This window comes from Aspergillus flavus, chromosome 4, assembly GCF_009017415.1.
Source record: "Aspergillus flavus chromosome 4, complete sequence".
NCBI lineage: Eukaryota > Fungi > Ascomycota > Eurotiomycetes > Eurotiales > Aspergillaceae > Aspergillus > Aspergillus flavus.
Window position 1 is genome coordinate 1,033,406 of NC_092405.1, and position 25,064 is coordinate 1,058,469.

The window sequence follows — 25,064 nt, forward strand, 5'->3', positions numbered from 1 at the left end:
ATACAAATACCGATTCTATTTTCCCACCACAAAGTCTAAACTCGGCTCAAGTAGTACGAGTAAAAAGGCGATCAGGCTCCACAGAGACATATTTTTATTTATCTGTCAGATTAGCGTAAATTCAAGAAATGTGGCGCAACATGATGTTGCAGCTGAAGGTTGACAGCTGAGGACTAGGGCATCAGGGCAGGCTATAAGAAGGCTCCTTTGCTCCTCTTTCCGCCGCAGCTGCTTAGCTTTCTTCTTCCACCATCACCTACACAACCATGACCTTATTCAACGCAACCGCTTTAGGAGCCTTTCAGCTCAAACACCGTGTGGTCTTTGATCCAATTCTCTCAGAATGGTCACATGTCGAGCTTGAAAATTACTGTAGGCTCCAGAATTCGTCTGCTCCGACCTTGCATTGCTTGATACGCTAACGCCTTGAAATAGTCGAAAAGCTGAACCCCGACGGCGGTTTAGTCCTCGTACCTCCTGCATGCTCTACACTTCCTAATAAAGCACAGAAGCGTGTCATCGATCGACTGCACGCTTTGAACGACAGTATCGTCTTTGCACAAGGTATATAGTCATTCGATGTTGGCGCACATTAGCACCAATATTAACTACGGCTTGTATAGTTTGCGATGACGGATCACCCATCGATAGCTTGTCGCAGAACCTTGCCTATTCCGCAAGTAAAAAGATCGATCTAGGCTATGACGGAGTGGAAATAAATATTGGTGAGTTTTCTTTACTTTTCCCCTCCGACTCACCATCAGCACAGCTAAAACGAACATATATCAGGGGGGCCCATGCTACAAAAGATTCTCGATGAAACTAGCGATCCAAGCACTGCTGTCGCTACGATCCTCAAAGTCATTTCCGCGGTAGCAACCCTTGTCCCCACGGACCAGGTGGGAATTCGGCTTGTTCCATTTTCCAATGTGGAAAGCCAGCAACAACCCTTGGAGTTCTTCTGCACATTGATTGAGTCGATCGCGTCTCAGTTGCCTACTCTTTGCTTTGTTCACGTGGTTGCGCATGCCCGGTTCGACGACTTTGAATATCCCAGAAATGCATCATTGGACGAATTTCGAGGAGCATTGGCCTCTGCCTCCCACTCGATTGCATTTATTTCAGCCGATGCTTATGAGTCTGAAACCGCCAGCACCATTGCAGCTCGTACCCAGGATCTAGTGGCGATTAGTCTGCCCGCAGAGATTGACCTAAATCTGATCACTACTCTACGCCAGGGTGCCCCTTATGAAATCGCTGAGGTAACAGCGGATCGTCTCAACGCCATCCGATCGACCTTCCAGACCGGTAAAGAATATGTGCTTGAGTGGCCGAGCGAGCAGAAAAGAAAAGTCTTTGGCGCCATGGATGACCTGGACCGATACCTAGGAGAGCTCGATCCCGCTCTCTCCTACGAGGGCACAGATAAGAAAGTAGTCTGGCGCAAGTCATGCTGGTTTGCGAGTGAGGGGATTTCCCACCCCTTTCTGGACACGGAGAAAGCCATTGCTGCCTTCGATGGCGACCTTCACGACGGTCTGGCGGGTCTCCAAGCGTTGCAGGATCCGTCCGTTCGCCAGTCCATGGTATATCTCAAGAATGTGCTCGACAGTGCGTTAGTGACAACAAGCGCTGCAGTCGGTATCGACAAAGACATGATTCAGCGTTGCACGGTGCGGTACCGCATCATCAAATACACAGCCCATGCCGGGAACCCCGGTGGCATTGGACTTCATCCGGATGGCAATCTCCTGTCAGCCCTGATTACCAACGGTGACGGGTTGCGCGTATACGATCTTGATGGCACCGTTCGATATCCCGGATACAATGGTACTATCATGATGGGAGGCTCTACCCTCTATCGCTGGTCGCAGGGACACTACCCGCCTACCTTCCATGATGTGACGACAAATAAAGACCAGGTCAAAGTATCGATTGTGGCCTTTTTCAACTTCCCGGATCTTGTTACCATCCCACGGGCCTTGAATTCTGGCTCAGCCAGCGATGGAGGCTTCTTCCATGATATTAGAGTGATTAAAGAGGATGATAAATTGCCCCATGGGCAATTGTCTCCGTTGTGGGATGTCATTATCGACAAACATCAACTTGTCCTGCCGCCAGCCGTTACTGCCAAATGATATGCCATTTGTCTGCCTGTCTGGGATTAATGTAAGAGATATTTTATAGCAATATATGCGACGGAATGCATTGTTACAAGCTGGGGTTTCCATCTTTCTTTGTTATATCTCGTAGAATCTCTATATGTCTACTTTAGAAGGAGTAGTTAGAGTAGTTGCAGTAGCAGTTTTCTTTCCGAGAATAAATGAGATACGAATCTTCGTATTCAACCACCTAAAACAGTTAATTAATAGAAGTACTTATAGGAACTAAAACTCTTAATCCAATCAAGCTTTCCCCAAGACAGATCCACCTTACTTGTGAATCTAACCATCTATGATCTGACACTACAAAACCAAGCCCTAATTCATCCAAATCCAGCTATCTACCCATGACGTCACATCCACATCAAGCATCAATATAACCACTTCAACCCTCATCCAATTTTCCCCAGTATCCATTCAACACTAACAAGTAAACCTCAAATCTACACACATATCTTTACTCTAGCTATCATAGAAAAACCTCCCCAAAAATGTCCACCCAACCCCAACCCCCAAAAGCCACCACCTACACTCAACCCCAAAACCTCATATCACAAACCCCTCTAGAACAAGACCAACAGCAAGAACAACGCACCCGCCACCACGGCGACAACGTACCAACCATAACCCGCGGTCCGCAATCCAGACCTTCCAACAGTGACGCTCTCTCGGAGCATACCCAACGCAAACAGCAACCACGCGACCTCCACTCCGCGGCCAACGTGGACACGGAATACGGGGTAGAGCAGCAACCAGCTGAGGGGGATATCGCGGCAAGGGTTGAGGGGAAGAGTACCCGTGCTCGTGAACAGGCGGGGGCTCATGCGGGGCCTGTGGGGAGTGCGTTGGGGCCGGGATGTCCTGCTTCTGCTTCTGCTGGGGATGGTGGGGAATTGAGGGAGTTGGGGAGGAAAAGGGAGGAGCATGATCGGATGCTTGGGGAGAGGGTGGGACAATCACCTGCGGAGCCGGAGGGGGTGGAGGGTGGTTCTGAGAGGGATAGGGCTTGGAGGAGGAAGTTGGAGAGGGAGGGGGAGGTTGATGTTGGGAGGGCTGTTGGGGAGGGGACGGGGAGTGCGGTTGTTAGGTGATTGATTGTGTTTATGTCATGTTATGGCTCTTGGAGGGGCTTGTTGAACGGGGTGTACTGTAGATTTGATACACTCTGCCTGTGTATACCGGAACTATTGGTGTTTGTGGACTGCGGCTGGACAGCGTCTGTAGACATTCTAGATAGTAGTTGGCTTTCTATTCCTCTGGAAGAATTCAATTTCCAACCATACAGTCAGAAACTCTCTTTAACGGGCTTCTGATTCCCCTCCCAAACCAACTTCCTCGGCTGCATATACTCCTCCAGAACCTCATCAGTAACCAGCCCCCTTCTCTCCTGAAACAGACGCACATACTCCTGCAAAGCCTCAATGGCCATCTTCTTCAACTCACCCGTCAAAAGAGAACCACTCTTGTAGCTCTTATAAACCTCCTCGAGCTTCGCATCGTCCTCCTCGAAATACGTCAGATAGATATACGAAACATCCACATCCGGATTTCCGCCCAGACGACGATGATCATCGACGCTAACCTGCCCGCCACTGAACGCATACTTGTTAATCTTCGTTTTGATCTGCTTCGGAGTGTCAGACATAAAGATAGCGGAGTTAGGGTTCGACGAGGACATCTTTCCCCCGGGACCCTGCAGCGCAGTGAGGAATTTGGAATGGATGAGCGCCGGCTTCGGCGACGGGAAGCGCATCTTATGCGCGTTATCCCGTAGTAAGCGGAAGTAGGGATCCTGGTCGATGCCCATGGGAATCAGGCAGGGGATGTTGGCGATGGACTGGGTACGGGTTGGTTGTGGATCATCCGTCCAAATTTCTGGGTAGGACGTCGCGAAGGCGGCTACGCATTGAACCGAGGGGAAGAAGATACGGCCGATGTTGGTGCTGTTTTATTTCACTATTAGCTTAATTCAAACCAAAAATAGATAGGTAAAGTCTAGCTTGCAGTAATACCTTTCGTTGAAGCCGAATGCGCCACGGACTTGGTTGAAAGTCACGAGCTTCGAGAACTCCCACGCGTTCATCAGAAAGTGGTTGCTGAGGTACTTGAGATCGCTGTAAATAAAGGTCTTCTTCTTGTCAAACCCGATAGCAATGATGTCTCGGGCATTCTCTTTGGCGTATTCCATTGTTTCTTCGAACGTGAGATTGTCTTTGAACAGGGCCTTCTCGTCGTCCGTGAGCATGAATACTAGAGGTACGTCGAAGACGTCTTGAAGCCACTTTGTGAATTGCAGAGGAATCGTATGTCCCAGGTGTAGACTGCCAGTGCTTGGGCCACGACCGGTGTAGAGGAAGAAGGGCTCGCCGCGTTCGTAAAGGTTCAGGATTCGGTCGAAGTCACGGTGGCTGAAGAACAGGCCGCGTCGGAGCCAACGGTGCGGCTTGTGCCCAGTCACCTGTTCGAAGCGCTCGAGGAGTTTCTGGTCTATAATGGATGTGTTCCATTTTCTGCGGCGGTTAGTATATTGCAAACGATGCGCTGGGGGCAAACATACTGGGAGATAGCTTCGTAGTCAATCGAGGCGACATCGCCGTTCTCATCCCGGGCGCCTTCGACGGACCAAGGATTGATGTCTTGTTCTTGATTAGATGCTGCCATGTTCTCAGCCACTGTTAAGGTTGCAAGTGATACAGGTAGAAAGCGAAAGTTGGTCTATTTATGTGGGATGACAAGTGACTCACCATATTTTATCTAGGGCTAAGCACTAGTCACGGGACATAGATTTGCAATTAATTAAGTAGAGATGTATAGGGTAACCATTTCAGCCCCCACCCAAATGCAATAACAGATGAGATGGGTAGAATATGAGAAAGAAATAGACAGTCGTAAACGAACTCATTCAATTTTGCAACACTAATATATCCGGGGTATCAAGTTTCAACAATCCAAGAGAAGCGTATGAGTCAAACGTAACAAGATCAAGCGTCCTCGTCGCCTTCTCCGATAGACACTTTCTTCAGAGATAGATCCTTCTTCAATTCCTGAATGCGTCTGGCAAGCTTATTCTTCAAAATTTGGTTTTGCATCTTCTCCCATTTGGCGGTCTCCGTTCGGATAAGCGCTTCTAATTCCGCAATTTCTTCGCGTTGCTGTTGCATTTGTTGCCGCTGCTCCAGCTGCTCCTCATCCAGACCATCTTCAGCCGCGCCGCGTTCGTCTCCATCAGACTCGTCACTCTCGTCGCCCGACGATTCCGCGGCAGGTGTGGACGGCTTCGTTGCCATAGGCGTGCCGGCTTGGTAAACCCCACTGTCCACGGGAGTCGCAGCCGGAGCGGGAGGAGCTGCATTATCATCGGCAGCCAGAGCAGCCTCCATTTCCGCAGCAAGTGCGTCCTCGAAGTCTTCGAAGATACCAGGCGCCTCTTCCATCCCCATGTCCCATTCACCTTCTGCGTCCTGCTCGTCATCGTATTCGTCGTATTCTCCACTTTGCACCAGACCCTCAGCCCGGTTCAGCGACGCGCTATCGACCAACTCGTAACGAGGGATGCCCACAGCGGCTTCATCCTGTGCTATTAAATCCTCCACAGCTTTTTCTACCTGTTCAATCGTCCGAGTACTAACTCGCTCACGGAACCGCCGCCTGCGCACCCACTGCAAAGGCGGTGTCAGACCATGAGCATACTGCAGAGTCTTATCATCGCCGCGTTCGACCTCGGGAGGGAGCGGGTACTCCAGAGCTTCTTTCTCGTTCGCAACCGGGCCCAGCACCAACAGCATCTGACAGATATCCCCCGACTTGTACCATCCACGACGATCCCAACTCTTCATACCTTCAATGATACATGGCAAATCCACCAAAGCCGCAGCAAATTGCTTGTCTCGAACTCTAAAAACTGCACGTCGTCCTTCGCGGGTAAGCGGTTTGAACGAGAACTCTGAGCGATCAAATCGCCTCTCGGCGATGGCACGTCGTAGATATTCGCATTCTTCCCCAGGAAGCATACGTAGGATAAACCCTTCCTCTATAGAGGGATCGATTTCCGTATCCGACGCTTCAGAGTCGTATCCAACACCAACTGGTCGATTGGGAACCAGACCCTTATTCTTAATTCGAATCGACTGCACACCGGGTTTCTTGGAAGGGTTTAACTTCAAACGTTTGGGTCCTGCTGGTTGTTCTGGCGGGGGCCGGGATGCAGAAGGCTCGCTGACGGCGGGCTCATCGGCTGGTCGCTTTTTTGATGGCTTTTTCTTCTTTGCTTTCTCTGGTTCTCCTTCCGTGGTTGGCTTGCGTGCGATTTTCAGTGTGAGCTTGCGTTGAGGGGTTTCTGATGGTGGAGGGGGAGCTGGTTTCTTGGGTGGTTCCTCTGGCGCCTTTTTCTTGCCGAAGGTGAGCTTCAGCGACGGGCGACCCTCAGACATGACGGGCGGTTCGTAGATTCAACGATTGACACGGAGTGCTTGACCCCAAGCTAAAGCCGGGGAAAGTGGAATGAACGTATGCGTGTACGTGGTGTGAGGGATGAGTATGAGGACGTCTGGCTGATATTGTGGTTGCGGAGGAAGAGAGAAACAGGCCCGAAAAGCGGAAAGGAAAGGACGCGACGCCGCTGACCTGAACTCTTTCGTTCCGCCTTGCTTTCACTTTCATTCCATCAACTCCACCAATTTAGAAACACAATTCTTCCCTCGTTTTCAGCCAGCGTCACTAATCGTCTTTCTCTTATTTGACAACATAAACCCGTGTTCCAACGAAATCCAGACCCTCAGCATTAACCTAGTACACCACGACACAACTCTCAAGTTCCTTTCAATAAATCAATCACCATGTCAGGTCCAAATCTACACAACGCTCTGCTCCGCCCACCCATTATCCAGATTCTTCGTGCAGCCGGCTTCCACGCAACCCGTCCCTCAGTCTTAGACACCATGGCTGACCTCACAGCCCGCTACGTGATGATTCTCGCCTCATCCGCAAGCACGCACGCCGCGAACGCCCACCCAAACAACCCCGTTCCGACCCTAGAAGACATCTACCAAGCTCTACAAGACGCAGGCGCGTTGCGACCACAACTCCGCGAGTGGGAAGAAGACTGGCACGGCGACGAAGACATGCGAGGACTAGAAGGGTTTCTCAGCTGGTTCACGGGCCCGGCGAATCGGGAAATTCGACGCATTGCTGGATTCCTACCGAGCGAGGGTGACGTTGTGGATACGGATTTCCTGGAGAAGGAGGACTATCTTACGGTGTTGAAGAAGAAGCATAGCAAGACGGGAGAGGAGTCGCGATATGCGGGAACTGTCCTGGGAAAGAATGCGGAGGAGCATCCGATTGTGATCGAGGGCGGTGCGCCGAGTATCCAGGAATGGGGATCGCAGGTGCGATCGCGGGCGCCATATTTTGCGGAGAGTGATTCGTCTGGGGTTAGTAGTGCGCCGAGCAATTTGTCGGATGGGGAGGGAATGGATGTGTGAAGAAGTCGCGCTTAGGGAGGATGTTTTTCTCGCTTTTGAGGATTGACATCTGCTAACAACGGAAGCTCCATGGTGGAAGGACCAGCTTATTGGAGATGTTGGAGTCTCCTTTGCTCCTATACATACGCTCGCGCTTCTTTCTGGGTAACGGACGATAAAGACAGAAGCTCTGTTAGGCAACACGCTGTCCTTGGCCAAGGGAGCAATTGGTCGCGGGCTTGCTCGACTCGGCATTATTCCAGCCCGTACGGATGGCCAACATGTTTATGCATCCGGCCGATCTTCTCGACATGAGGATGGACGCGTCCAGACCTCAAAAATATGGCGGTCCGGCGTGTCGACATATATATCCTGCACTGGATGCAATTCAAATAAGGGTATGAGATTGAGGCTACTAGCAGAGTGATAAGCGGGCCATATGAAGGATATACCACTCAATTCGCCATGAATCTATAGCTATAGTATCAATGAGTGAGTACAAGCGAGAGACGAGCTACTCAAAACCAATAATAATACAAGAATCACCAATTATTCAAGCTCCATTGTAGCAAACCTTGCAATTGCCCTAGTCAACACCAAGTCTTGGCCGCCATGACATCAACGCCCAAACCGCCCGAACCTCAGTTTAACTTCATCTCCAACTCCACCAACAAACAACCACCACGAAAAACACCGCCCACACAATGGTCTACGCCTTCACCCTCCCCACAACTTCCCATCTCTCCTTCCAAACCCACCTAACCTCGACCACACACCCATCCCTCCCCCAAGCTGCCTCAACAGCCCGCCACGCCCTCCGCACAGCACTAAAGACACACAAACGCCTACCCCGCGGACCGCAACAAGACGCCCACCTCTCGACCCTCCTCACCACCCTAACCGACTACCTCCCATACCTAACCGCCATAACAAACAGTCTAACCAGCACGCGCCTCCCGGAAACGCCCTCCGAGGAAATCGAAATCGCCCTCCACAGCGAACCCGAACCCTCATGGCGCCCCACCCTCACCTCCGCCTCCCTCACCCTGAAACAGCCCCGGCCAAAAGGCCTAGGCCTTGAATACGAGCTCGCCTTCGTCCTCACAACATACGCCTACGTGCTCAGCAAATTAGCCCACACCACCGTAACCCGCATCCTCTACGCCCCCACAACCCCAACCCCAGAGGCCCGCACCGCGGCCATAACAACAGCCACAAAACACCTCCTCCAAGCAAGCGCAATCCACTCTCTCCTCGCTACATCCCCGGCCTTCGCTCATGTCTCTCGCTCTGTGTCTAGCGCCCCGGGAATCGTCCCCGACCTGGACCCCGCCGCGCAAGCTGCTCTAGCGTCCCTCGCCCTGGCGGAGGCGACCCTCCTCGCTGTGCTCAAGGACGACTCCTACGTGTCTGCGTGTATCCAGGCCCGCAACCCCAATGACAAGGAGTGGATGGTCCGCGCGCCGGAGATCCCGAAAGTGCGCGCGCACTTGTTCGCCAGATTGTGTATTCGCGCCGCGGAGTATGCCGAGCAAGCGGCTGCCGGATTGGGTGCCGTTGGGGCGCAGGGACGGGCCGGCATCGAGGAGGATTTGATCAAGTATGTGCGTGTGCTGGGGAGGGTTGCGCGTGCGCGCGCGTGTCGGTTTTTTGGGGTTGATGCGGAGCTGGCGGGGAAGATTGGGGAGGGGATTGCGTGGTTGCGGGCTGCGAAGGCGGCGCTTGGGGTTAGGGGGGAGAAGCAGGAGAATGAAGTGAAGAGTAGGGGGTTTTCGAGGTTGAAGCAGGGGTGGATGGAGCGGAGGGAGGAGCGGAAGATGGAGAAGGACGCGGGGAGGATGGAGAAGGGGGAGTTGGGGCCTGGGGATAATGCTGGGCGGGAGGAGGAGGGAAGGGTTATTGAGATGTTGGAGACGAAGTGGGTGAGGATGAATGATACGGTGGGTTTATTTTTGCTTGTGGTATCGTGTTGAGGGTTCTTTGCTGACGGGAGTGTTTAGATCAATACGCAGCTGATTCCGCCGTCGGCGGATCTTGTAGCGAACTTGCCGTCTGGCCGAGATATTCATTCTGCGCCGGGAGCCTATAGGCTCCAGGCTTTGGACGATGAGGAATTGGTACGCATGCGTGCTCCGCCGGTGGAGGACGATTTCGGACCGGGCAGTGATGTGGATGATAGTGAGGAGGAATCTGGTCTGGCGAGAGATACGCCGAGCACGGTCCCTGAACGGACTGATAGTGCTTATTATTGATACCCTGGGACTGTTCCATGAGCAGAGAACATAGTGTATAGATGTGTACATGGTGCATAGTACATGAGTACATAGCCGAAGCTCGTACAGTCAAAAGCAGTGATATGAAGGACTTTAATCAAAGCAACCATTCTATGATCACATAAACCCATACCCTAACATAACCACCAACATCTACCTCCCTCAACCCTGAAAACCACCATAACCCCCAAACTCAACCCAACCCAACCAATCCATTTTGAACCAATCCAATCAAAGAAGAAAGAGACAAGGAAGAAAGGGAAAAAATGATACAATTGATCTAGAAAAACAGCCTAACAAAGAAAATAAAACCCGTCCTATACTCAATCCAATTCAATTCATTCCATTCCAGCGCACAAAATCCACCTAAGCACTCTTCTCGAAATAGTTCTTCTCCTGGAACAGGTAACCCTTGATCTTGCGCTCCTTCAACAGCTCAAAGTACTTCTCTAGAGGTCCAATATTAGCATATATCCAGTTTTAAGCAATCTTAATCCATTTCAACTCTCCAAGCAAGTCCCATTGGACCAATTCCCAGTCTCAATCCCCAGTTCTGAAGTAGACACCCACACCATATCAACAACCCATACCACAAACCCAACCTCAACCCCAAAGACAAAGCAAGCAAGCAATCAAGAAAGAAAAGGAAAAGAAAACCAACCTCTCAAAGCCCCACACTTCTCCAAATGATTCACGCCCTCGCGCGCATAGCACTTCCCCAATTCCTCACCGACGAGACGAGACATCATGCTGCGGACCCATTGCTCACGGATAATGGCGTCACGGGCGTTGTGGACGGCGACGTTGTCTTCGAAGTCGACGCCCTCGTAGGTTGGGGGCACGGTGGGCTTCTTGGCGAGGAAGGCGGCGGACTCGGGGGTGGGCATTTTGGCGGGCTTTTTTTTGGGATTTTGGTTCTTCGTAGGTGGGAAGGTTTGGCCGGGGTGCTGGACGCGGGGAGGGCGTTGGGAAGTTGGTGATCTCGGATTCGAGAGTTGGATGTGCCTTTTCTGATGTCGTCGGGGTTCCGGAGTTATGTGCAATTGGTGGGTGGTGATTGGTGGGCGGTCTGGGCGGTCTGGGGGCTTGAGTGTACTGCTACGGGGGCGTTTAGGGACCTTTTGTGCAGAGTGGTTTTGATGTCACGTGAGGATGTGTATACATCGCATTTGGGAGATTATTTTCAATTAGTTCCGCTATTGATGAAGGAAAACATGCTCAAATTGATTAAAATTCATCTGTCTATAGCCATAATTATCTCGTAAGAAAAGAAACGCTTGCCGATCAATGATAGCCCTTCTTCGGGCAGTGTACAGTACATCCAAATGCAAGCCATGTGTAACAAAAGTATGTCGTCCAAATACGCCGGAATATCGTCAGAATTGTCCCACAGCAAGTACAATACGGTCATCAAATCACCCATCGGGCGACATATACAGCGAGCCAAAGATCATCCGCGGCCGATCATGCACGAGCCATTTACGTGGTGTAACGGGGTGACTTTTATGATTGCGGCGAATTATCTTGCCGCCCAAAGAACTTCTCGTAGAGTTCTGTCGCCTTGTCTTCTACGCGCTCCCGCCATGGCCGGTTGATCGCCTGGCTGATGCGGCGATACTCCCACAGCTCTGACCAGCAGTCGCGGCCATAGCCACAGCCGGCAAGATTCACCATAAAGTCACCTGCGCCTTCAACAAAGTGAATATCTGGATCACCCCCGTCTCCACAGGCGCCAGGCGGATACGAATTCATATACCGCTGAGGTAGGAATCCAACGTGGCTGCGGATCCACGGCTCATTGGTATACAAGTATTCCAGGGCATCCTGTTCCTTGTGCTCCCACTCCATATGTTTCTGTTCATACATGACGGGATCCCACCAGATGTCTAGTAGACGCTCCGACCACACTGATCGTCGCATGAAGAAGGAACCCAAGCTGAAACCACTGCAGTCTTGCGACAGCACCATCTGGATCGATGATGGGTCTCCATCGCCCACCGGTGAGCGTGAAACGTCATCAAGATACGCCCCCGTCGGCGGGTGGCTGATGTTCAATGGATTGTAGACATTGATATCCCGGTACGAGATGTCGCCCAGACGGTTGAAAATGTGGTCTTGCAGGGAATAGGATGACTCTACGATCCACGTATTTAGGTCCACCCACCAGAACCTAGGAGCAATAGTCAGCCAGCATCTAGGGTACCCAACAGCAGTAGAACGTACCATTCCGCGTGGGGATACTTGCGCATGGTCTCGCGGATAATGTCGACCTTCTCCCAGCTTTCGCGCCATTCATGCGAATACCGCTTCTTCGCCAACATGTTCACTACTTCCAGCTCGTATCCCCACTGTTTCGCATATTCTTGCTTATTTCGAATGCTGTTGCGCTCCACCGCCCACTCACGGGCGCCCTTCAATTCCATCACGCCACCCTCCACATTGGATTCAAGAATGATTACAAACTTGCTTCCGCCGCCAAACGATGATCGTCGATAGCGCTCGAGGAAAGCTACCGATACGAGTCAGTCCGCGCAATATCCTCATAATGCTCGCCATGACCAACTTACATGTCCAAAAGTAGAAATACCCAACCAGAACCAGAATCAAGGCAATCAACAGCCGTAGTCGTCTGCGGCGCAACATGGTTCTGCCGAACCCACAGGAACGCCAACCTCTCCCTGGTGATAATGGACGGTCGCGTCCAAAGTCGTCTTTATCAATATAACCATTCGGTGACCTGGAGCTTACCCGGAAACTCGGCAGAGTGGCGGAGATGCGACGTTTCGACCGGGAAAAGAAGCCGTTATTCCTCGTAGAAAAAGACGGGTACCCTCGAACCTCGTCGCTCTTCGCTTTGGCGGCTGCCCACGAGATCCCGCTCGGACCTAACGGGTTCGGCGACAAAAAGCCACTGTGTGGTGTCGAACTGCCACTGCCTGTCGTGAGGCCTGGACTGGACCACCCCCCGCCGGCTGGGTGGGGTGAGGGTGATCGAGAAAGGGACATGGGCGGGGATTTGAGTTCACGGGGATTTCGGGAAGAAGAGACAAAGGCGCACGGGCACAATTGCCCGTGAAGCGACCAGATCAATAAGCAATTGTGGTGGTAAGGTTCACGTTCGACGACGTTGAGTGATATCGCGGAAGGGATTTTGAGGAAGCGTCACCAGGACGCGACTCTTCGAGAGGCCGGAAACTCGAAGATAGAAAGGAAAAGCGAATGAGGTGTGGCAATGAGATCAAATAGAAAACCGTCCAGATGAGAGGGAAAACAGCAAGTCGAAAAAGTGAGACCTCAAAGTTGAGTTTGGATCAAAAAAGACGGAATAGGAATAGTTGATAATGGGGGCGTTCGTATCGCCAAGTGGTACCCTATCTCACCAGTCCAAAATTACACCGGGAAAGAAGAGATAAAGAATAAAAATAAAAGAAAGGAAGGAAAAAGGATCCGTGAACAGAAGAACCGTTTCCGTCCAATGGAGAAATGAAGATTCAACCCAGTGGAACTGAACGTAAGGGAACCAACAAAAGGACCGCCTGAACGGGCAGTTCCTGGGTAAATGGACTAAGGCCAAGGTGAACAACTCGAGTCAGTCAGGGCATCATCCGCCGGATGAAGTAGGAGAAAAAGAAGAGGTCGAGCGCTACCTCCCCATCCATGGGAAATGACGTTGGAGATAGGTTTCACCTCTCCTCTTTGACAAGTGCAACATAGTTAGTTCTCAGCAGAGGACAAGCAAATTAAATTAAAATTGACGCCGTCTGAACGGGCCAATGTGGTTTGGTGGTGGAGAGAAAGAGAAATTATCTTCATTTCGCTTTGGTCACTGGATCCGCATGTCACCCCACCAGTTGGTCCTCTTGGCAGGGACTGGAGTATTAATACTGTACCGACTGTATTTCCCATACTTACAGTACGATCATTGATTGCAACCGGCAACCGCCAAGGCCCAGAACCCCAGTCTCTCAACTACATTCCTCAAAATCAAGGTCGTCGGGGTCTGGAAGCACCTCATCCTGATCACGACAACGATAACACGCGTTCTCTCTTCAATATCTTTTGATCCAGATACCGATTACTGTACATCAAGGCTCCACTAGTGAGCACGAGTCGTAGTATCTCAAATCCATCCACTACGATATTAAGTAACGCTCAGAGAAGTTATGGATAATCAATGATCAATAACTGCATAGATTATATAGATAGCATTGGTAATTGCTACATACTGAGTCAGTGACGTCTGTATGATCGACAACTTACTACTCATGTTTTATTTTTATACCAAAGGCTTAGCTTTCATGTATACATTCTTCCAACAAACCCTAATGATGAGACGCTTCAGCTGCATATAGCTTCTAGATTCACAGCATACCCAAATAAATACTGACAGACGCATGTACGCTCATTAATATAGATATGACCACATCGTCGCCTCACATTCCATTTCGAATCTTGTTCCTCCCCAAGATCCCTCAACTACATCCCCGGCGCCGGCATCCGTCAACCTTTCATCCCGACCGCCACCATTCTCCAGAACCATCTATCGGAACGTTCACCAGCCTCCCGACTCACAGGATCCGGCCGAGACATGGAAAACCGCCAGAATCTGGGTCCTTGGGTCACAAACAGTCAGCACGCATCCATGCCAAGCCCGGATGAAACCAAACATACAGCAGGTAGGAGTAATAATCGGCCGTTGGGCCCCACATATAATCTGATGTCGTGACATGTCCATTGCCCCGGTCGAGGCCGCTCTCTGGGCGGCGCAGGGTCGTCTTTCCTGGAGCAGGGAGTTGTACACGTCGCCGAGGGATGTGGCGGGCTGAGAATCGGCCTCATGTACCCAAATGTCGGACTTGCTGAATGCGACCTGTCTCAAGGTGAGAATGCCTTGGTTGACCTGCTTGGCGATGAGGTTTTTGAATCAGGGTATCGAGTATTTGTTTTGGTGGTGGGCTTGGGTCCAGTGTTTATCGTCCTCAGCTGAGACGTAGATGTAGCGACAGCTGACTTTGGGGGGCATTCTGGAACCCAGCACCAGTACTCGGAGAGCTGACTAGGTGCTTTCATGAATCATGTCATGCATTGGAACCTGTCTCGCCGCCTGTCATCTTCATCTTCGTTGGGCTCAAGAAATCTGCTATGAATTCCGTCTGCTAACGTTAATAGACGGTACGCCTTATCCACACTATTGGTTAGCTCGAAGATGCTTCGGGCTGACGGATGAGATTCAATGTTGGAGATAGAGGAAAGGTTGCCGAGTGCATTTTGAAGAAGCTATGGTACTGATTTCTCAATGTCAAGAGCTAGTCTCTGTCTGAAAATCCACTAAAGCCTGGGATTGTTCGTAGGTCATGGGGGGAACTCGCAAATAATGTACTGTATACATGGTAACACCGCGACAGATCAGCAAAACTGGGGGAGGAAAGGGACCGGACTGACTGAAATTAGTGTCGTACACTAATTCTCTAGTAAGATCTCGGTCTGCCTACCATTAGAAGCTAAAAGTGGCTATCGTAGCCACTAATGCAATGCAACGTTCGAATTAATTGCCCTAAATCTAATATATCGCTTCGGGAGATGACGTGATGAACTACTTACTCCGTTTAAATTACTCCGTAGTGTATCTTTCAAAAAGAAAAATTGAACGGCGAACTAGTAGCAAGAACAAGTGATGATAATACATGTCGATTGAGGGTTGTCAAGCACGTATAGAGTCTCACTCTGTAGGTTGCTCAACGTAACGGTACTGAGATGCTATATTTGTATCTGTATAGAATTGTTTGTCAAATAGGACCAAATCTCCAATGTACACTAGCCATACTTATATTGTACTATGTCCCCATGCTAATCACATCCAATGTCCGTTCTACCTAGAGAAAGCTTTTGCGATAATGTATATGTACTTTTCTCATATTCTTCTTTTTTTGAACTTTGTTCAATTGCCTTGTTCCTTTTCCAAGCCTGCTGACGTGATGTCGTGGATATACCCAATCTTCCAATCCATGCCTCCATAACGATGTATCCCAACAGCGGGAGCAGAGATGCCAACAACCAACTCCAAAAAATAAACAACAATCATGTGCAAATAAATACCCATCAAGCCCTAAATACTATCCCACATTACCGCCATACATGTCGTCTATATGAAAATTAATCAAATCCTCCATTACTTCTTTTCATTCCGATCTTTCCGCCCCGGAAGCTGGTTTGCAACCGCGTCCTTGGGCACCAGGACCTTGCGCACGGTGAACCCCTTCTCATTCTCCGGTCGGGTACAAGCACTGTCCCCATGATAGAACTCACATCGAAACTTCAAAAATTTGTGGCGATGTTGATAGATCGTGATAACATCCCCCGTGTATAGTTTGCCAAAATGAAACCCTTCCCGACTGGTATCCCCTTCCGGCCCTCGGCGCAACTCCGTATCGTTCACCCAAATGCACTTGCGAGTCTTCGTTGAGAGTATTGCCATCACACCAGGTACAGACATCCAATCCAAACCGGCCCTTATCTTGGACTCAATGGCGGGGGCCCAAAATGTCACCTCCAGCGCATATGCTGGGATTCTCGTGTCCATGGGGTCCGGGTAGCAGACGGTCGCTTGAGGACCCCGGCCCCAAGATGTCATTCGATCTTCGAGGGGGATGGTCAATTCGAAAATCGACCCAGGAAGTGTCGTCAACTTTCCTAGGAGAATTGGAGGCTTCCTTGGCTGGAGCACAATTTTCGGATTCGTGGTCGGCGCTGGATCGGCTGGAGCATCGCCAGCTGTTCTCTCGGGATAGTCTAAGATTGGCTGGCCGGTTTTGGCATCAATGGTATTTGCCAGCTCGATGTCGAAAATCTCCCCTGGAATCGATTTGGTTTGATGGCGTTCGTCCTTGGCACGTTGCGCAATACTCTCGGGGCTCGAGCGTTCACTGGCGGTATCAGGCATGGGCAGTTCAATCCGTCGGCTGAAGATGGCCGGTTTAGGGGTTTCGTTACCAGGGCTGGTTCGCTGCTTTGTCTTCGCCTCCCTTTTCTCTGCAGAATCCCCCACCTTCACTCCAGTTGGCTGTGCCGGTGTCTCGACGACTGGCGGACGATTGTTTGATGTGCCAGGGTGCCACGAATTCATGTTCAGCTGCCCAACAAGGTTCTCAGCTCCCATCAAGCTTGGTGCGGATCCACAAATAGGATCCTCCGGAAGGGAAAGGATGGAGTTAAGGCTGTTGCCGTCGCTGACCATCGACTCACCGGCTGAAGAAATGAAGTCATTAATGCTGAAGTTGTCTCCTTCAAACGCATGCATTTTAGAACCCAGCGCATCCGAGCTTCCTAACACAGATGGGGTGATTTCGCCGAAGAGGCGTTTTGGTGTTGTATCAGCAGCAACTTGGACTTCTTTTAAACTTTCAATATGGGGCAGAGATGGGTAACGAACGTCCGTGGGGGGATAATCTATCCTCGGCCGCTTGGATTGTGCCAAGTCGCTATCCTCTTGCTCAGCGGGGTCTTCGGGTTCTGGTTCGTCGTGGATTGATAGCTGAGATGCATCCAATTCTTCTTCCGCATCCTCACCGATGTCTGAAAGTTCACCCCGGACATTGGCATATACTTCGTCGTCATCATACTCATCCACATCCTCAACCTCAGCAATCCATGGATGCTGAAAGCATTCTCGTTCTGTCGGACGGGCTTGAGGGTCGCGGTTCAAAAGTCGGGTAACAAAATCGATACCCTCTTCTGACACGCCTTCGTTGCGCAAAATATCAACATCGGGGTCGGTCGTCATGATCGTTCGTAGCATCTGGGCCCCTCTGTCATCGCCCCGGCCCATATACGGAGGAACACCAGCAAGAATATGGTAGAGAACCGCGCCAAGCGACCACATGTCAACGGATTGACTGTACGGAGAGGTTTTCGGTGGTCTGACCATTAGTGCACGTTCGATCATGAAATGTTGCTAGGACAACTTACGGATCACCTAATCTGCGCCGTTTTCTGACTTCACCGCGACGATAGGAATCATACTCTGGGTAAACTTCAGGGGCGCAGTAAAGCAATGTGCCACAGAAGGTCTTGAGGAAGGTCTCCTCCTGTACTACTTTGGACAACCCAAAGTCCGACAACTTAACTCTTAGTGGATCGAGCGAGGAGATGAGAATATTATCTGGCTTGATATCCCGATGTGTGATCTTCCGCGTATGGAGATACTGTAGCGCGTGCAAGACCTGGCGGGCAATCGTCTTGACCATGTCCTCCGGAATCTTGCCAGTGGATTGCAGGTACGTCGACAACTCCCCACCGGGGACATATTCCATGATGATGTAGATCCATCGCTCATGCTCGTGGTGGTCCATATATTGAACAATATTAGGCTGTCCAGAAAAGCATCAGCCAAACGATAGTCCTGTGCCTAGAGAAAGATTCTATCACTTACATGTTTGAGGTCCTTCATAATCTTCATCTCATTATCCACTTTCTGGTCCAAGACGCCATTTTTCATGAAACGTCGCTTGTCAAGCTCCTTAGCTGCATACACGGCCCCATGCTGTTTTGTGGCAAGCTTATACACGGTGGCAAAGGCACCTTTCCCTATCTGACCGGTGACATTGTACTTAGGCCCGCCTGTCCAGTGCATTCCGTAGGTGTTGGAAACCGTCCATTGCAGAACAGGCTGTGCCGAGGTTTGACGTGGCTTGACCTGCGTGGTTCCTGCTCGGTGCTTCTGTATCCGCTCAAAATACCGTAGCAAATTCTCCGTATACTGCATTGAAAACCCTTCTCGGCTTGGAATGCGGACGACGAACCTAACTTCATCTGAGGTTTGGTCGCCGTTCATCACTTGTATGACAGAGCCGTTGGTCAGCATTCGACTATTTTCTCTCTGGTTCTTGCGAAGGCGGCAGTTGTCTACAATGGTGCCATTTGTAGATATGTCCTCGAGCATAATGATCCCGTCTTCAGTGAGGTAAATACGGAAATGCTGATTCGAGATACGTTTTGAATTCTGGTCACGGGCAAGGAGAAGATCGCAGCGAGTTCTGTTCCGTCCGAAACAAAAGCCAGTGTTCAAATCATGCACCTTCGATGACAACCTAAGCCCAATGTCCAGAGCTGCTGAACTCTCGAACGCTAGCTCATCCCGCTGAAGGATATGCTGGGGCGCAGAACTGGCCGAGGCGGCCACCGCATGGTGGGCAGCAGGGGAACTAGGATGCAAGATGCATATTATGTCTGACACGTCCTGCTCATGGAGACCAGAGTTGTTGTAGCCCATGCGGCGGGGGTCTGTGCATGGCTGGGTAGATTCTTGGGTCGCTTCCATTTGGCGTGGGAGGTGGTAAAGTCTGACGAGAAGTCGCCTGACACTGCAAAAGAAAGAGATAACTACTATCACGGAGTGGATAAATTAGGGTATATGTGTTGATGTGTGAATATGAAGAGAAGTTCGCAAAACCGATACAATCATTAACACGGCTCCATACCATGAACCTATTAGAGGGTCAGTTCATCAGGCCTCGGAATATGTTTCATGAGACTGTTTTGGCTGTTGGAAGAATCTGGAGGTTCCTTACCTTATGCAAAACCAACGAAAAATGAACACCAATAACAGGTGCGCTTTAATGAACCCCCTAGCTTTCCACTGGGGGTGTGTTAAACTATGTGCACGGACTTGATACTAGGAACAAGAGTTGCCTGTACTGATCCAAAAGACACCAGAAATATCCGCCAAGCTTTTGAGGTAATATTATATTCCTACAACGCGTAGTGCCTCGATGACAACGGGTATTGGGAAGGTAAATTCGTAGGCAGGGAGACCCCGACCTAGCCGGCCAAATGGTCAATCACAAGCAAGCTCGCACACGATGTTGTGGGCCGGATTTATTGAACAAAGGAACGACAAGTGGAAGTTCGAGCTATGATTTAAAAGGAGGGCAAGGGCTATGTCTGTGAAACAGTTGATGGCATTAGTCGGGAGCTCTTGAATAACGAGCGACAGGACTCGAAAACTTACACAGTTGACGAAGTCCCCCATCCACCATCCACTGCACAATCCAGAACGTGACTGTGACAATGGCTTGAGTTTACTGGGGCGATCCGGCAACAGGGACGCGACAGGATGCTGTCTTGGTAGGGTCGTCGTCCACAAAACAAGCAGTGAGGCTGAAGTGAATATCCCGCAATTTATTTGAAGGGCGGAAGAGGCCCCAGGCATCAACAAGGCGCTACCCAGGCACCAAGGCCTTGACTGCCTGAGGCGGACAGAGTACTTCCAGCCAATAGAGATGCACGGTGGGGATATTGGGCGGGAACCAACCGTGGATGCCGAAGTGGGGATTTTGGATATATCAACCCGAGATATGATTCACTATCACATATCGATTACATCTGTGGAAACTTTAGGTCTTACTCTTTCTATTTGCATGCTACTTCGTTTACTAGTTAATGCAGAATTTGGAATCAGTATGTACTCAAGAATCATACCCTAGGGAAATGGATAACATTGAGAATTTATCTTTATACTATATTCTATATGATTACATCTATATCTATCCAGTAAACTAGATATCTTTAACTATCGCTCGTCGCCAGTGCCGACATCCTTCCTTGGATCCCGTTCTGTTCCTCCTCGGTCAGCTCAATCCCAAATTGATCCTTCAAAGCCTCGACTCGTGCCCTCTCGGTCATGCACGTTTGAAGCAGCACGTTCTTCCCACCGTCATTCTTCTTAATCTTGTCATCATCCAAGACAATCTTCCCATACACCTCGTCCCCTTCACGAAGATACTTAACCACAAGCAAATGTGACGTGAGAAAGCAGTCCGAGTGACAACTGGTGAAGAAGCTCATTACTTCGAAATCACGCTGGAAGAATTCCATTTCTGTAAAGGCGTAGTTATGTATCCACAGCTGGTCTTCCGCATTGCGGGTGTAATAAATCCACTGACGTTGGCGTGACCCAGGCAGAGGTTCGTACGCCAACCGCATAGTCTGGGTTCCAATGTTTTCATGGACAGGACCCTCGACTAATGGCAAAGGAGATCTGGGACCATTCCCTCCATATCCCACGTCGACCAGGTATCTTTGCTGGCCGAGGGTGACAATGTTCACAGAATGCTCCCTTAATACGTATCAATATGTATCCAAATACAAGTAAATTGGAAAATCTCACCAGCCGGACCAGCCCGCTGATTTCCCATCGCCAACTCGAAAGAGCCGTGCGCCGGCGAGGTAGACCTCAAATCCCAGAAACAGAAGGACATGGTGGAACAATATATTGTTTTCCATGCAGTAACCACCGCGACGTCTCTGGGCAAGCTTTTTGTGTAGCTCAGCCACATCTAACGAGACCTTCACACTTTTCGCATAATGAAGGGACAGGTTTTCGTAAGGTATTGCTGAAACGTGATACCCTTGAAGCCTGGACAGGAAAGAGAGGTCTAATGCGGGGTCCCGATCCGATGGTATGCTTTTGGTAGCTGGATGCGCTAGAAGTATGCGTCAACCTGTTCGCCCATGAGGGCTGAAGAGATGGATGTCATACTTATTCTGTATGAAATCAAATTTGGTCAGGTGAACATTTCTGTTTCGCAGAAAGAGGCAATTTATGTGTAGTTCAATAGTCTAATCTAGTTGATGCCGGTCTAGCCTTGATGGAGATTGTGGGGATCGAGACTCTGCCATAATTGGGTACTATCAGATCCGAGCGTTGATCTTGCAGAATTGAGATGAGGGGTGCTAATGGCCGAGATCAGTATCCCTCAATTTATTTATACTTTTATATTTTTCCTTTCCTTTCCTTTCTTTTATTTTATTTTCTTCTTCTTCTTCTTCTTCTTCTTCTTCTTCTTCTGTTCCCCAGATTTTGGACGGTACATGCTCTGTTTTGCGTTCCACCGAACAATATCCTTTTCAAATCCCCGTTGGCCAACTCCGCCGAAACTGTCTACGCTGTGTTCATCATGCGTACCTTTATTGTAAGTTCACCACATGTTCGAATCTTGAAGAACCGCTAACCAATAACGTGGAGGATGTCATCTCCGGTGACGAGGTTTTGTCGGACAAGTACACTATAAAAGAAGTGGATGATATTGCCTACGAAGTAGACTGCAAATTGATAGAATTCCAAAAACCCTCAGATGATGGTGCATATCCACCATTCTATCCTTACAAACAAACTTTCAACGCAGTTCTTAGATATAGAATATGATAACTGCCGAGGGAGCGCCCAACAAGACCTCCTCTGAAATTGATGTTGTGCATGAGTTCGCCCTACACCAAACCAATTTCGACCAAAAAAGTTATTATGAACACTTAAAGCGTATGCCCCCTTTATCAGTGCTGGCGCGAAAAAACTAACGGCGTCACAGGTTACGCGGCTGCTATCGAGAAGCATCTCTCTATAACAAACCCCGGCAGAGTCCCAGCGTTTAAAAAAGCCTTCAAGGAGTATGTGACCAAAATGATGCACCATTGGGGATCCTTGCAGTGTTATGTTGGGCCGAGTTTGGACCCCAACGGTATGGTTGCTATTCTTAATTACCGCGAGGATGGCGTCACTCCATATTTTAACTTCTAGAAGGATGGACTGCGCGCAGAAAATCGATAAGAACAATTAACGAAAATGCACTATAAGAGACGACTTGAATTAGCTGCATGTATACTCTATCTAGGCTAACTAGTTACTGTTATCCGCTAACTATACGAAACAACTCAAAATTGATAATCAAGCAATGTAGCATAATTTGTCACAAATATCAATGATATTAAGTTGTCCTCAACAATGTTATACTGGGAGATGAGTGCATGCTTTATCCACGATATGTATGCAGCCTGATGCTTCTTTCAGGTAGAAGAAAGAGTTACAGTCATCCTACCAGATATTGCTACAGTAGTCACAATCTCATACTTTGTTAACATACGAGAATCCTTCACGTCCCTATTTCTGGAATGGAGCCGACAGGATAATTTTGCCCTTCGAGCCGTGGTGTGTTACATATAGTAGTTAGGATACCTCGTTTCTATCGATCAAATCTTGGCCTCGGCTTTTAAGGGCCTTATAGTATTATATAGTTATGGTACATATTTTATAGATGATTTGTATCTCATCCAAATGACCAAGTCGCGGAGGAGTCGTGTTTCTTTTGATCTCTTTTAATAGTATCCTCACGTCTTTTCGAGAAAATCTTCTTTTCAATTCGTAACTCCTCGAGTACTCCGTACTCTGTGCCCGATGTAGATCGGGGCGTGATTACTAATCACATAAGCCTTGAAAGGAGTGGCATGTCCACAAGTGGAAATTAGCTATGTACTATTTACTTATGTACCACCCGATGAGATCTTCACATTTGAATTCTCAAGGCTTCTACCTGCTACCGTACGGTAAACTTTTATCTGTGCTACGTTGATAGTTCCCACTCATAGCCAATTCAAACACCTCCCCTAGACGCGCAATGGCCTCCTCCGATACCTCTGGGAACGAGTCAGTGTCCGCTGCAAGGATAATCCTAAGCAACCCGTAGAATGAGGGGTACGTACGGTAGTGGATAACAATCCGATTGCCCAGCAGCTTCAGCCCCTTTTCCTTTCCTATCTCTCCCAAGTCATTGGGTCCCAGCCCAGCCGCGTCAAGGTCCAGCCACACCATGTTAGTCTCTGTTGGCTGTGACAGCTTGCCGCCTAGGTTTTGCCACATCTCCGTGACTTTCTTTGCCTTAGTATGCGTTTCCCGGAGCTTTCCATCCTGACCATGAGGGTCTGTGCCAAAGGTCTCATCGAGAGCCACCCGGGCTGCGGCAGCGAGTACCCCTGCTTGTCGGACACCACCTCCAATAGCTTTGCGGAACCACCTAGCTTTCTTAATAAACTCCCTGGACCCAACAATAATACTACCAATAGGCGCTCCGAGACCCTTGGAGAAACACAAGCTCACGCTGTCAAACAAACTGGCATACTCCGGTAAACTACCGGCCCCGGACACTACCGCTTCCCAGAGCCTTGCCCCGTCCAAATGCACCTTGATTCCGTTCGCATGCGCCCATTCTGTAATCCTACGAGCCTCCGCGAGCGGTAAAACCCTGCCGTCTAAGGTGTTTTCCAGACTGATCAGCTTCGTGGGACAATGGTGGATGTCGTCGTCAAGCACTGCATATTTCTGGATATCCTCCAGGGTGAGATAGCTGCCATTTTTGGCATCGATGGGTTGGACCGTCGCACCGGTCAACGAACTGACTCCTCCCGCTTCGTGGCAGACGATATGGGAACGGCGATCGCATATCACGGAATAAGGCGGCTGCACGAGGTGAGTTCGAATCGCGACCTGGTTACCCATTGTGCCGGACATGACGAGCAATGCATCTTCGTGGTTGGTGCGTTGGGCTACATAGGCCTGGAGGTCGTTTGTCACCGGGTCTTCACAGAAGACATCGTCAAGGAGCGTTGTTTGAGTGATCGCTTCGAGCATTGATATGGTCGGTTTGGTCATTGTGTCGCCTTTTGTTCACTATATTTTAGCATATTTTACCAGACATATAATTGACATAGTCTCACTTCTCAGGTCAAACTCCGCCGCCCCAACACCTTGCCAGGTGTTGGCCTTGTTATTTGAAGCTGTCGATAAGCTCGCCATAATGAATCTTTGGCCGTATGCGACCCTTTGGACAGATAATGCCGACCGAAGCAAAGGTGGTGGTCGAATGAGTGAGCGAAAGAATGGCCGCATGAAGCCCGCTTACTGCTGACAATCCACAAAGCGTACAATGAAAGAGGGGTTCAACAAAGAAAGATTCGGGACGGATACCTGTATGGTTGTTCCTTTACCGAATAGAGGTATTCCGAGACAACGCATGCGGGGACCGTCGGAGGAATACCGCGTACGAACCCATACGGTAAAACGAATACCTAGTCGGACAATATGCCGGGGTAATTAATGGAGTAATAAGCGTTTTAGAATGACGACACTTGGAAACGCGTGCGGTTCTTATCGATAACCCGAATAGGACTAGAAGACCCGCCGACGTGTCCCCGGTTGTGGCTGAGTCAGCAGTCGAGATCCCTCTGGACTTTTGCAGCGTGGGAGAGGCTTTCAACGTCCTCGCATAGTCCCTCCAACCCTTCTGCAGGTGGCGTACGGCACATCGGACGCCATTTTGTGGGATTTGGGATCCATTTTCACC

At 49.8% G+C, this 25,064-nt stretch overlaps 15 protein-coding genes across 15 annotated transcripts; 5 read left to right on the plus strand and 10 right to left on the minus strand.

Moving 5' to 3' along the window:
- The first annotated feature begins 236 nt into the window (after nucleotides 1-236).
- Nucleotides 237-2,547, plus strand: F9C07_2283147 (uncharacterized protein). Its single transcript, XM_041291698.2, has 4 exons — nucleotides 237-372; nucleotides 436-564; nucleotides 624-725; nucleotides 790-2,547. Exons 1-4 carry the CDS (start codon nucleotides 267-269, stop codon nucleotides 2,136-2,138), a joined length of 1,686 nt encoding a protein of 561 aa, XP_041145849.1. The 5' UTR covers nucleotides 237-266; the 3' UTR covers nucleotides 2,139-2,547.
- A 106-nt stretch (nucleotides 2,548-2,653) lies between these two features.
- F9C07_3546 (uncharacterized protein) lies at nucleotides 2,654-3,253 on the plus strand (the record flags this gene model as incomplete). Its single annotated transcript, XM_041285734.1, has 1 exon — nucleotides 2,654-3,253. The coding sequence occupies one exon, from the start codon at nucleotides 2,654-2,656 to the stop codon at nucleotides 3,251-3,253; it is 600 nt and encodes a 199-aa protein (XP_041145850.1).
- Nucleotides 3,254-3,447: 194 nt separating this feature from the next.
- Nucleotides 3,448-4,823, minus strand: F9C07_3547 (putative tryptophanyl-tRNA synthetase; the record flags this gene model as incomplete). Its single annotated transcript, XM_041291704.1, has 3 exons — nucleotides 3,448-4,105; nucleotides 4,175-4,672; nucleotides 4,720-4,823. 3 exons carry the CDS (start codon nucleotides 4,821-4,823, stop codon nucleotides 3,448-3,450), a joined length of 1,260 nt encoding a protein of 419 aa, XP_041145851.1.
- A 320-nt stretch (nucleotides 4,824-5,143) lies between these two features.
- On the minus strand, nucleotides 5,144-6,592 carry F9C07_3548 (putative transcription initiation factor TFIID subunit 7; the record flags this gene model as incomplete). The annotated part of the gene is made up of 1 exon (XM_041285741.1): nucleotides 5,144-6,592. The coding sequence occupies one exon, from the start codon at nucleotides 6,590-6,592 to the stop codon at nucleotides 5,144-5,146; it is 1,449 nt and encodes a 482-aa protein (XP_041145852.1).
- Nucleotides 6,593-6,795: 203 nt separating this feature from the next.
- F9C07_1508369 (Bromodomain associated domain protein) lies at nucleotides 6,796-7,987 on the plus strand. The gene has a single exon (XM_041285735.2). The coding sequence runs from the start codon at nucleotides 6,998-7,000 to the stop codon at nucleotides 7,643-7,645; it is 648 nt and encodes a 215-aa protein (XP_041145853.1). The 5' UTR covers nucleotides 6,796-6,997; the 3' UTR covers nucleotides 7,646-7,987.
- Nucleotides 7,988-8,328: 341 nt separating this feature from the next.
- On the plus strand, nucleotides 8,329-9,876 carry F9C07_3550 (pH-signaling protein PalC; the record flags this gene model as incomplete). The annotated part of the gene is made up of 2 exons (XM_041291699.1): nucleotides 8,329-9,564; nucleotides 9,625-9,876. The coding sequence occupies 2 exons, from the start codon at nucleotides 8,329-8,331 to the stop codon at nucleotides 9,874-9,876; spliced, it is 1,488 nt and encodes a 495-aa protein (XP_041145854.1).
- Nucleotides 9,877-10,263: 387 nt separating this feature from the next.
- F9C07_3551 (putative NADH-ubiquinone oxidoreductase 12 kda subunit) lies at nucleotides 10,264-10,784 on the minus strand (the record flags this gene model as incomplete). The annotated part of the gene is made up of 2 exons (XM_041291705.1): nucleotides 10,264-10,346; nucleotides 10,559-10,784. The coding sequence occupies 2 exons, from the start codon at nucleotides 10,782-10,784 to the stop codon at nucleotides 10,264-10,266; spliced, it is 309 nt and encodes a 102-aa protein (XP_041145855.1).
- A 185-nt stretch (nucleotides 10,785-10,969) lies between these two features.
- On the minus strand, nucleotides 10,970-13,717 carry F9C07_2283154 (subunit of Golgi family mannosyltransferase complex). The gene is made up of 3 exons (XM_041291706.2): nucleotides 12,465-13,717; nucleotides 12,121-12,406; nucleotides 10,970-12,067 (listed from the first exon to the last, which is right to left on the minus strand). The coding sequence occupies exons 1-3, from the start codon at nucleotides 12,901-12,903 to the stop codon at nucleotides 11,401-11,403; spliced, it is 1,392 nt and encodes a 463-aa protein (XP_041145856.1). The 5' UTR covers nucleotides 12,904-13,717; the 3' UTR covers nucleotides 10,970-11,400.
- A 200-nt stretch (nucleotides 13,718-13,917) lies between these two features.
- Nucleotides 13,918-14,437, minus strand: F9C07_3553 (uncharacterized protein; the record flags this gene model as incomplete). The annotated part of the gene is made up of 2 exons (XM_071511108.1): nucleotides 13,918-14,030; nucleotides 14,335-14,437. 2 exons carry the CDS (start codon nucleotides 14,435-14,437, stop codon nucleotides 13,918-13,920), a joined length of 216 nt encoding a protein of 71 aa, XP_071366317.1.
- F9C07_2283155 (protein kinase) lies at nucleotides 13,918-20,170 on the minus strand. The gene is made up of 5 exons (XM_071510612.1): nucleotides 19,464-20,170; nucleotides 18,326-19,380; nucleotides 17,863-18,263; nucleotides 14,335-17,813; nucleotides 13,918-14,030 (listed from the first exon to the last, which is right to left on the minus strand). The coding sequence occupies exons 2-4, from the start codon at nucleotides 19,211-19,213 to the stop codon at nucleotides 16,067-16,069; spliced, it is 3,036 nt and encodes a 1,011-aa protein (XP_071366319.1). The 5' UTR covers nucleotides 19,214-19,380; nucleotides 19,464-20,170; the 3' UTR covers nucleotides 13,918-14,030; nucleotides 14,335-16,066.
- F9C07_3554 (uncharacterized protein) lies at nucleotides 14,450-14,797 on the minus strand (the record flags this gene model as incomplete). The annotated part of the gene is made up of 1 exon (XM_071511109.1): nucleotides 14,450-14,797. A coding segment is annotated over one exon (348 nt), but the record flags the coding sequence as incomplete, so codon positions are not given.
- On the minus strand, nucleotides 19,458-20,157 carry F9C07_1508291 (uncharacterized protein). Its single transcript, XM_071508170.1, has one exon. It carries the CDS (start codon nucleotides 20,102-20,104, stop codon nucleotides 19,730-19,732), a length of 375 nt encoding a protein of 124 aa, XP_071366320.1. The 5' UTR covers nucleotides 20,105-20,157; the 3' UTR covers nucleotides 19,458-19,729.
- Nucleotides 20,171-20,371: 201 nt separating the features above from the next.
- Nucleotides 20,372-21,582, minus strand: F9C07_2283158 (uncharacterized protein). The gene is made up of 2 exons (XM_071510613.1): nucleotides 21,062-21,582; nucleotides 20,372-21,010 (listed from the first exon to the last, which is right to left on the minus strand). Exons 1-2 carry the CDS (start codon nucleotides 21,175-21,177, stop codon nucleotides 20,461-20,463), a joined length of 666 nt encoding a protein of 221 aa, XP_071366321.1. The 5' UTR covers nucleotides 21,178-21,582; the 3' UTR covers nucleotides 20,372-20,460.
- A 123-nt stretch (nucleotides 21,583-21,705) lies between these two features.
- F9C07_2221462 (Mss4-like protein) lies at nucleotides 21,706-22,621 on the plus strand. The gene is made up of 4 exons (XM_071509729.1): nucleotides 21,706-21,866; nucleotides 21,920-22,078; nucleotides 22,111-22,210; nucleotides 22,260-22,621. The coding sequence occupies exons 1-4, from the start codon at nucleotides 21,852-21,854 to the stop codon at nucleotides 22,466-22,468; spliced, it is 483 nt and encodes a 160-aa protein (XP_071366322.1). The 5' UTR covers nucleotides 21,706-21,851; the 3' UTR covers nucleotides 22,469-22,621.
- Nucleotides 22,622-22,808: 187 nt separating this feature from the next.
- F9C07_1508583 (threonine aldolase) lies at nucleotides 22,809-25,038 on the minus strand. The gene is made up of 3 exons (XM_071508171.1): nucleotides 24,439-25,038; nucleotides 23,428-24,381; nucleotides 22,809-23,361 (listed from the first exon to the last, which is right to left on the minus strand). The coding sequence occupies exons 1-3, from the start codon at nucleotides 24,608-24,610 to the stop codon at nucleotides 23,255-23,257; spliced, it is 1,233 nt and encodes a 410-aa protein (XP_071366323.1). The 5' UTR covers nucleotides 24,611-25,038; the 3' UTR covers nucleotides 22,809-23,254.
- Nucleotides 25,039-25,064: the final 26 nt, after the last annotated feature.

Bases quoted from the DNA above. Each gene is read 5' to 3' on its own strand.
- F9C07_2283147 (XM_041291698.2), top strand. From the start codon at position 267: ATGACCTTATTCAACGCAACCGCTTTAGGAGCCTTTCAGCTCAAACAC. The intron at 373-435 runs GTAGGCTCCAGA...GCCTTGAAATAG, and splicing joins TGTCGAGCTTGAAAATTACT to TCGAAAAGCTGAACCCCGAC. The intron at 726-789 runs GTGAGTTTTCTT...AACATATATCAG, and splicing joins CGGAGTGGAAATAAATATTG to GGGGGCCCATGCTACAAAAG.
- F9C07_1508369 (XM_041285735.2), top strand. From the start codon at position 6,998: ATGTCAGGTCCAAATCTACACAACGCTCTGCTCCGCCCACCCATTATC.
- F9C07_2283154 (XM_041291706.2), bottom strand. From the start codon at position 12,903: ATGTCCCTTTCTCGATCACCCTCACCCCACCCAGCCGGCGGGGGGTGG. The intron at 12,407-12,464 runs GTAAGTTGGTCA...TCGTATCGGTAG, and splicing joins GTATTTCTACTTTTGGACAT to CTTTCCTCGAGCGCTATCGA. The intron at 12,068-12,120 runs GTACGTTCTACT...TATTGCTCCTAG, and splicing joins AAGTATCCCCACGCGGAATG to GTTCTGGTGGGTGGACCTAA.
- F9C07_2283155 (XM_071510612.1), bottom strand. From the start codon at position 19,213: ATGGAAGCGACCCAAGAATCTACCCAGCCATGCACAGACCCCCGCCGC. The intron at 18,264-18,325 runs GTAAGTGATAGA...TTTTCTGGACAG, and splicing joins TTATGAAGGACCTCAAACAT to CCTAATATTGTTCAATATAT. The intron at 17,814-17,862 runs GTAAGTTGTCCT...ACTAATGGTCAG, and splicing joins CGGCGCAGATTAGGTGATCC to ACCACCGAAAACCTCTCCGT.
- F9C07_1508291 (XM_071508170.1), bottom strand. From the start codon at position 20,104: ATGCCTGGGGCCTCTTCCGCCCTTCAAATAAATTGCGGGATATTCACT.
- F9C07_2283158 (XM_071510613.1), bottom strand. From the start codon at position 21,177: ATGGAAAACAATATATTGTTCCACCATGTCCTTCTGTTTCTGGGATTT. The intron at 21,011-21,061 runs GTGAGATTTTCC...ATACGTATTAAG, and splicing joins TCAGCGGGCTGGTCCGGCTG to GGAGCATTCTGTGAACATTG.
- F9C07_2221462 (XM_071509729.1), top strand. The intron at 22,079-22,110 runs GTTCTTAGATAT...ATAACTGCCGAG, and splicing joins ACAAACAAACTTTCAACGCA to GGAGCGCCCAACAAGACCTC. The intron at 22,211-22,259 runs GTATGCCCCCTT...ACGGCGTCACAG, and splicing joins TTATTATGAACACTTAAAGC to GTTACGCGGCTGCTATCGAG.
- F9C07_1508583 (XM_071508171.1), bottom strand. From the start codon at position 24,610: ATGCGGCCATTCTTTCGCTCACTCATTCGACCACCACCTTTGCTTCGG. The intron at 24,382-24,438 runs GTGAGACTATGT...AGTGAACAAAAG, and splicing joins GGCGGAGTTTGACCTGAGAA to GCGACACAATGACCAAACCG. The intron at 23,362-23,427 runs GTACGTACCCCT...ACTCGTTCCCAG, and splicing joins TCGGATTGTTATCCACTACC to AGGTATCGGAGGAGGCCATT.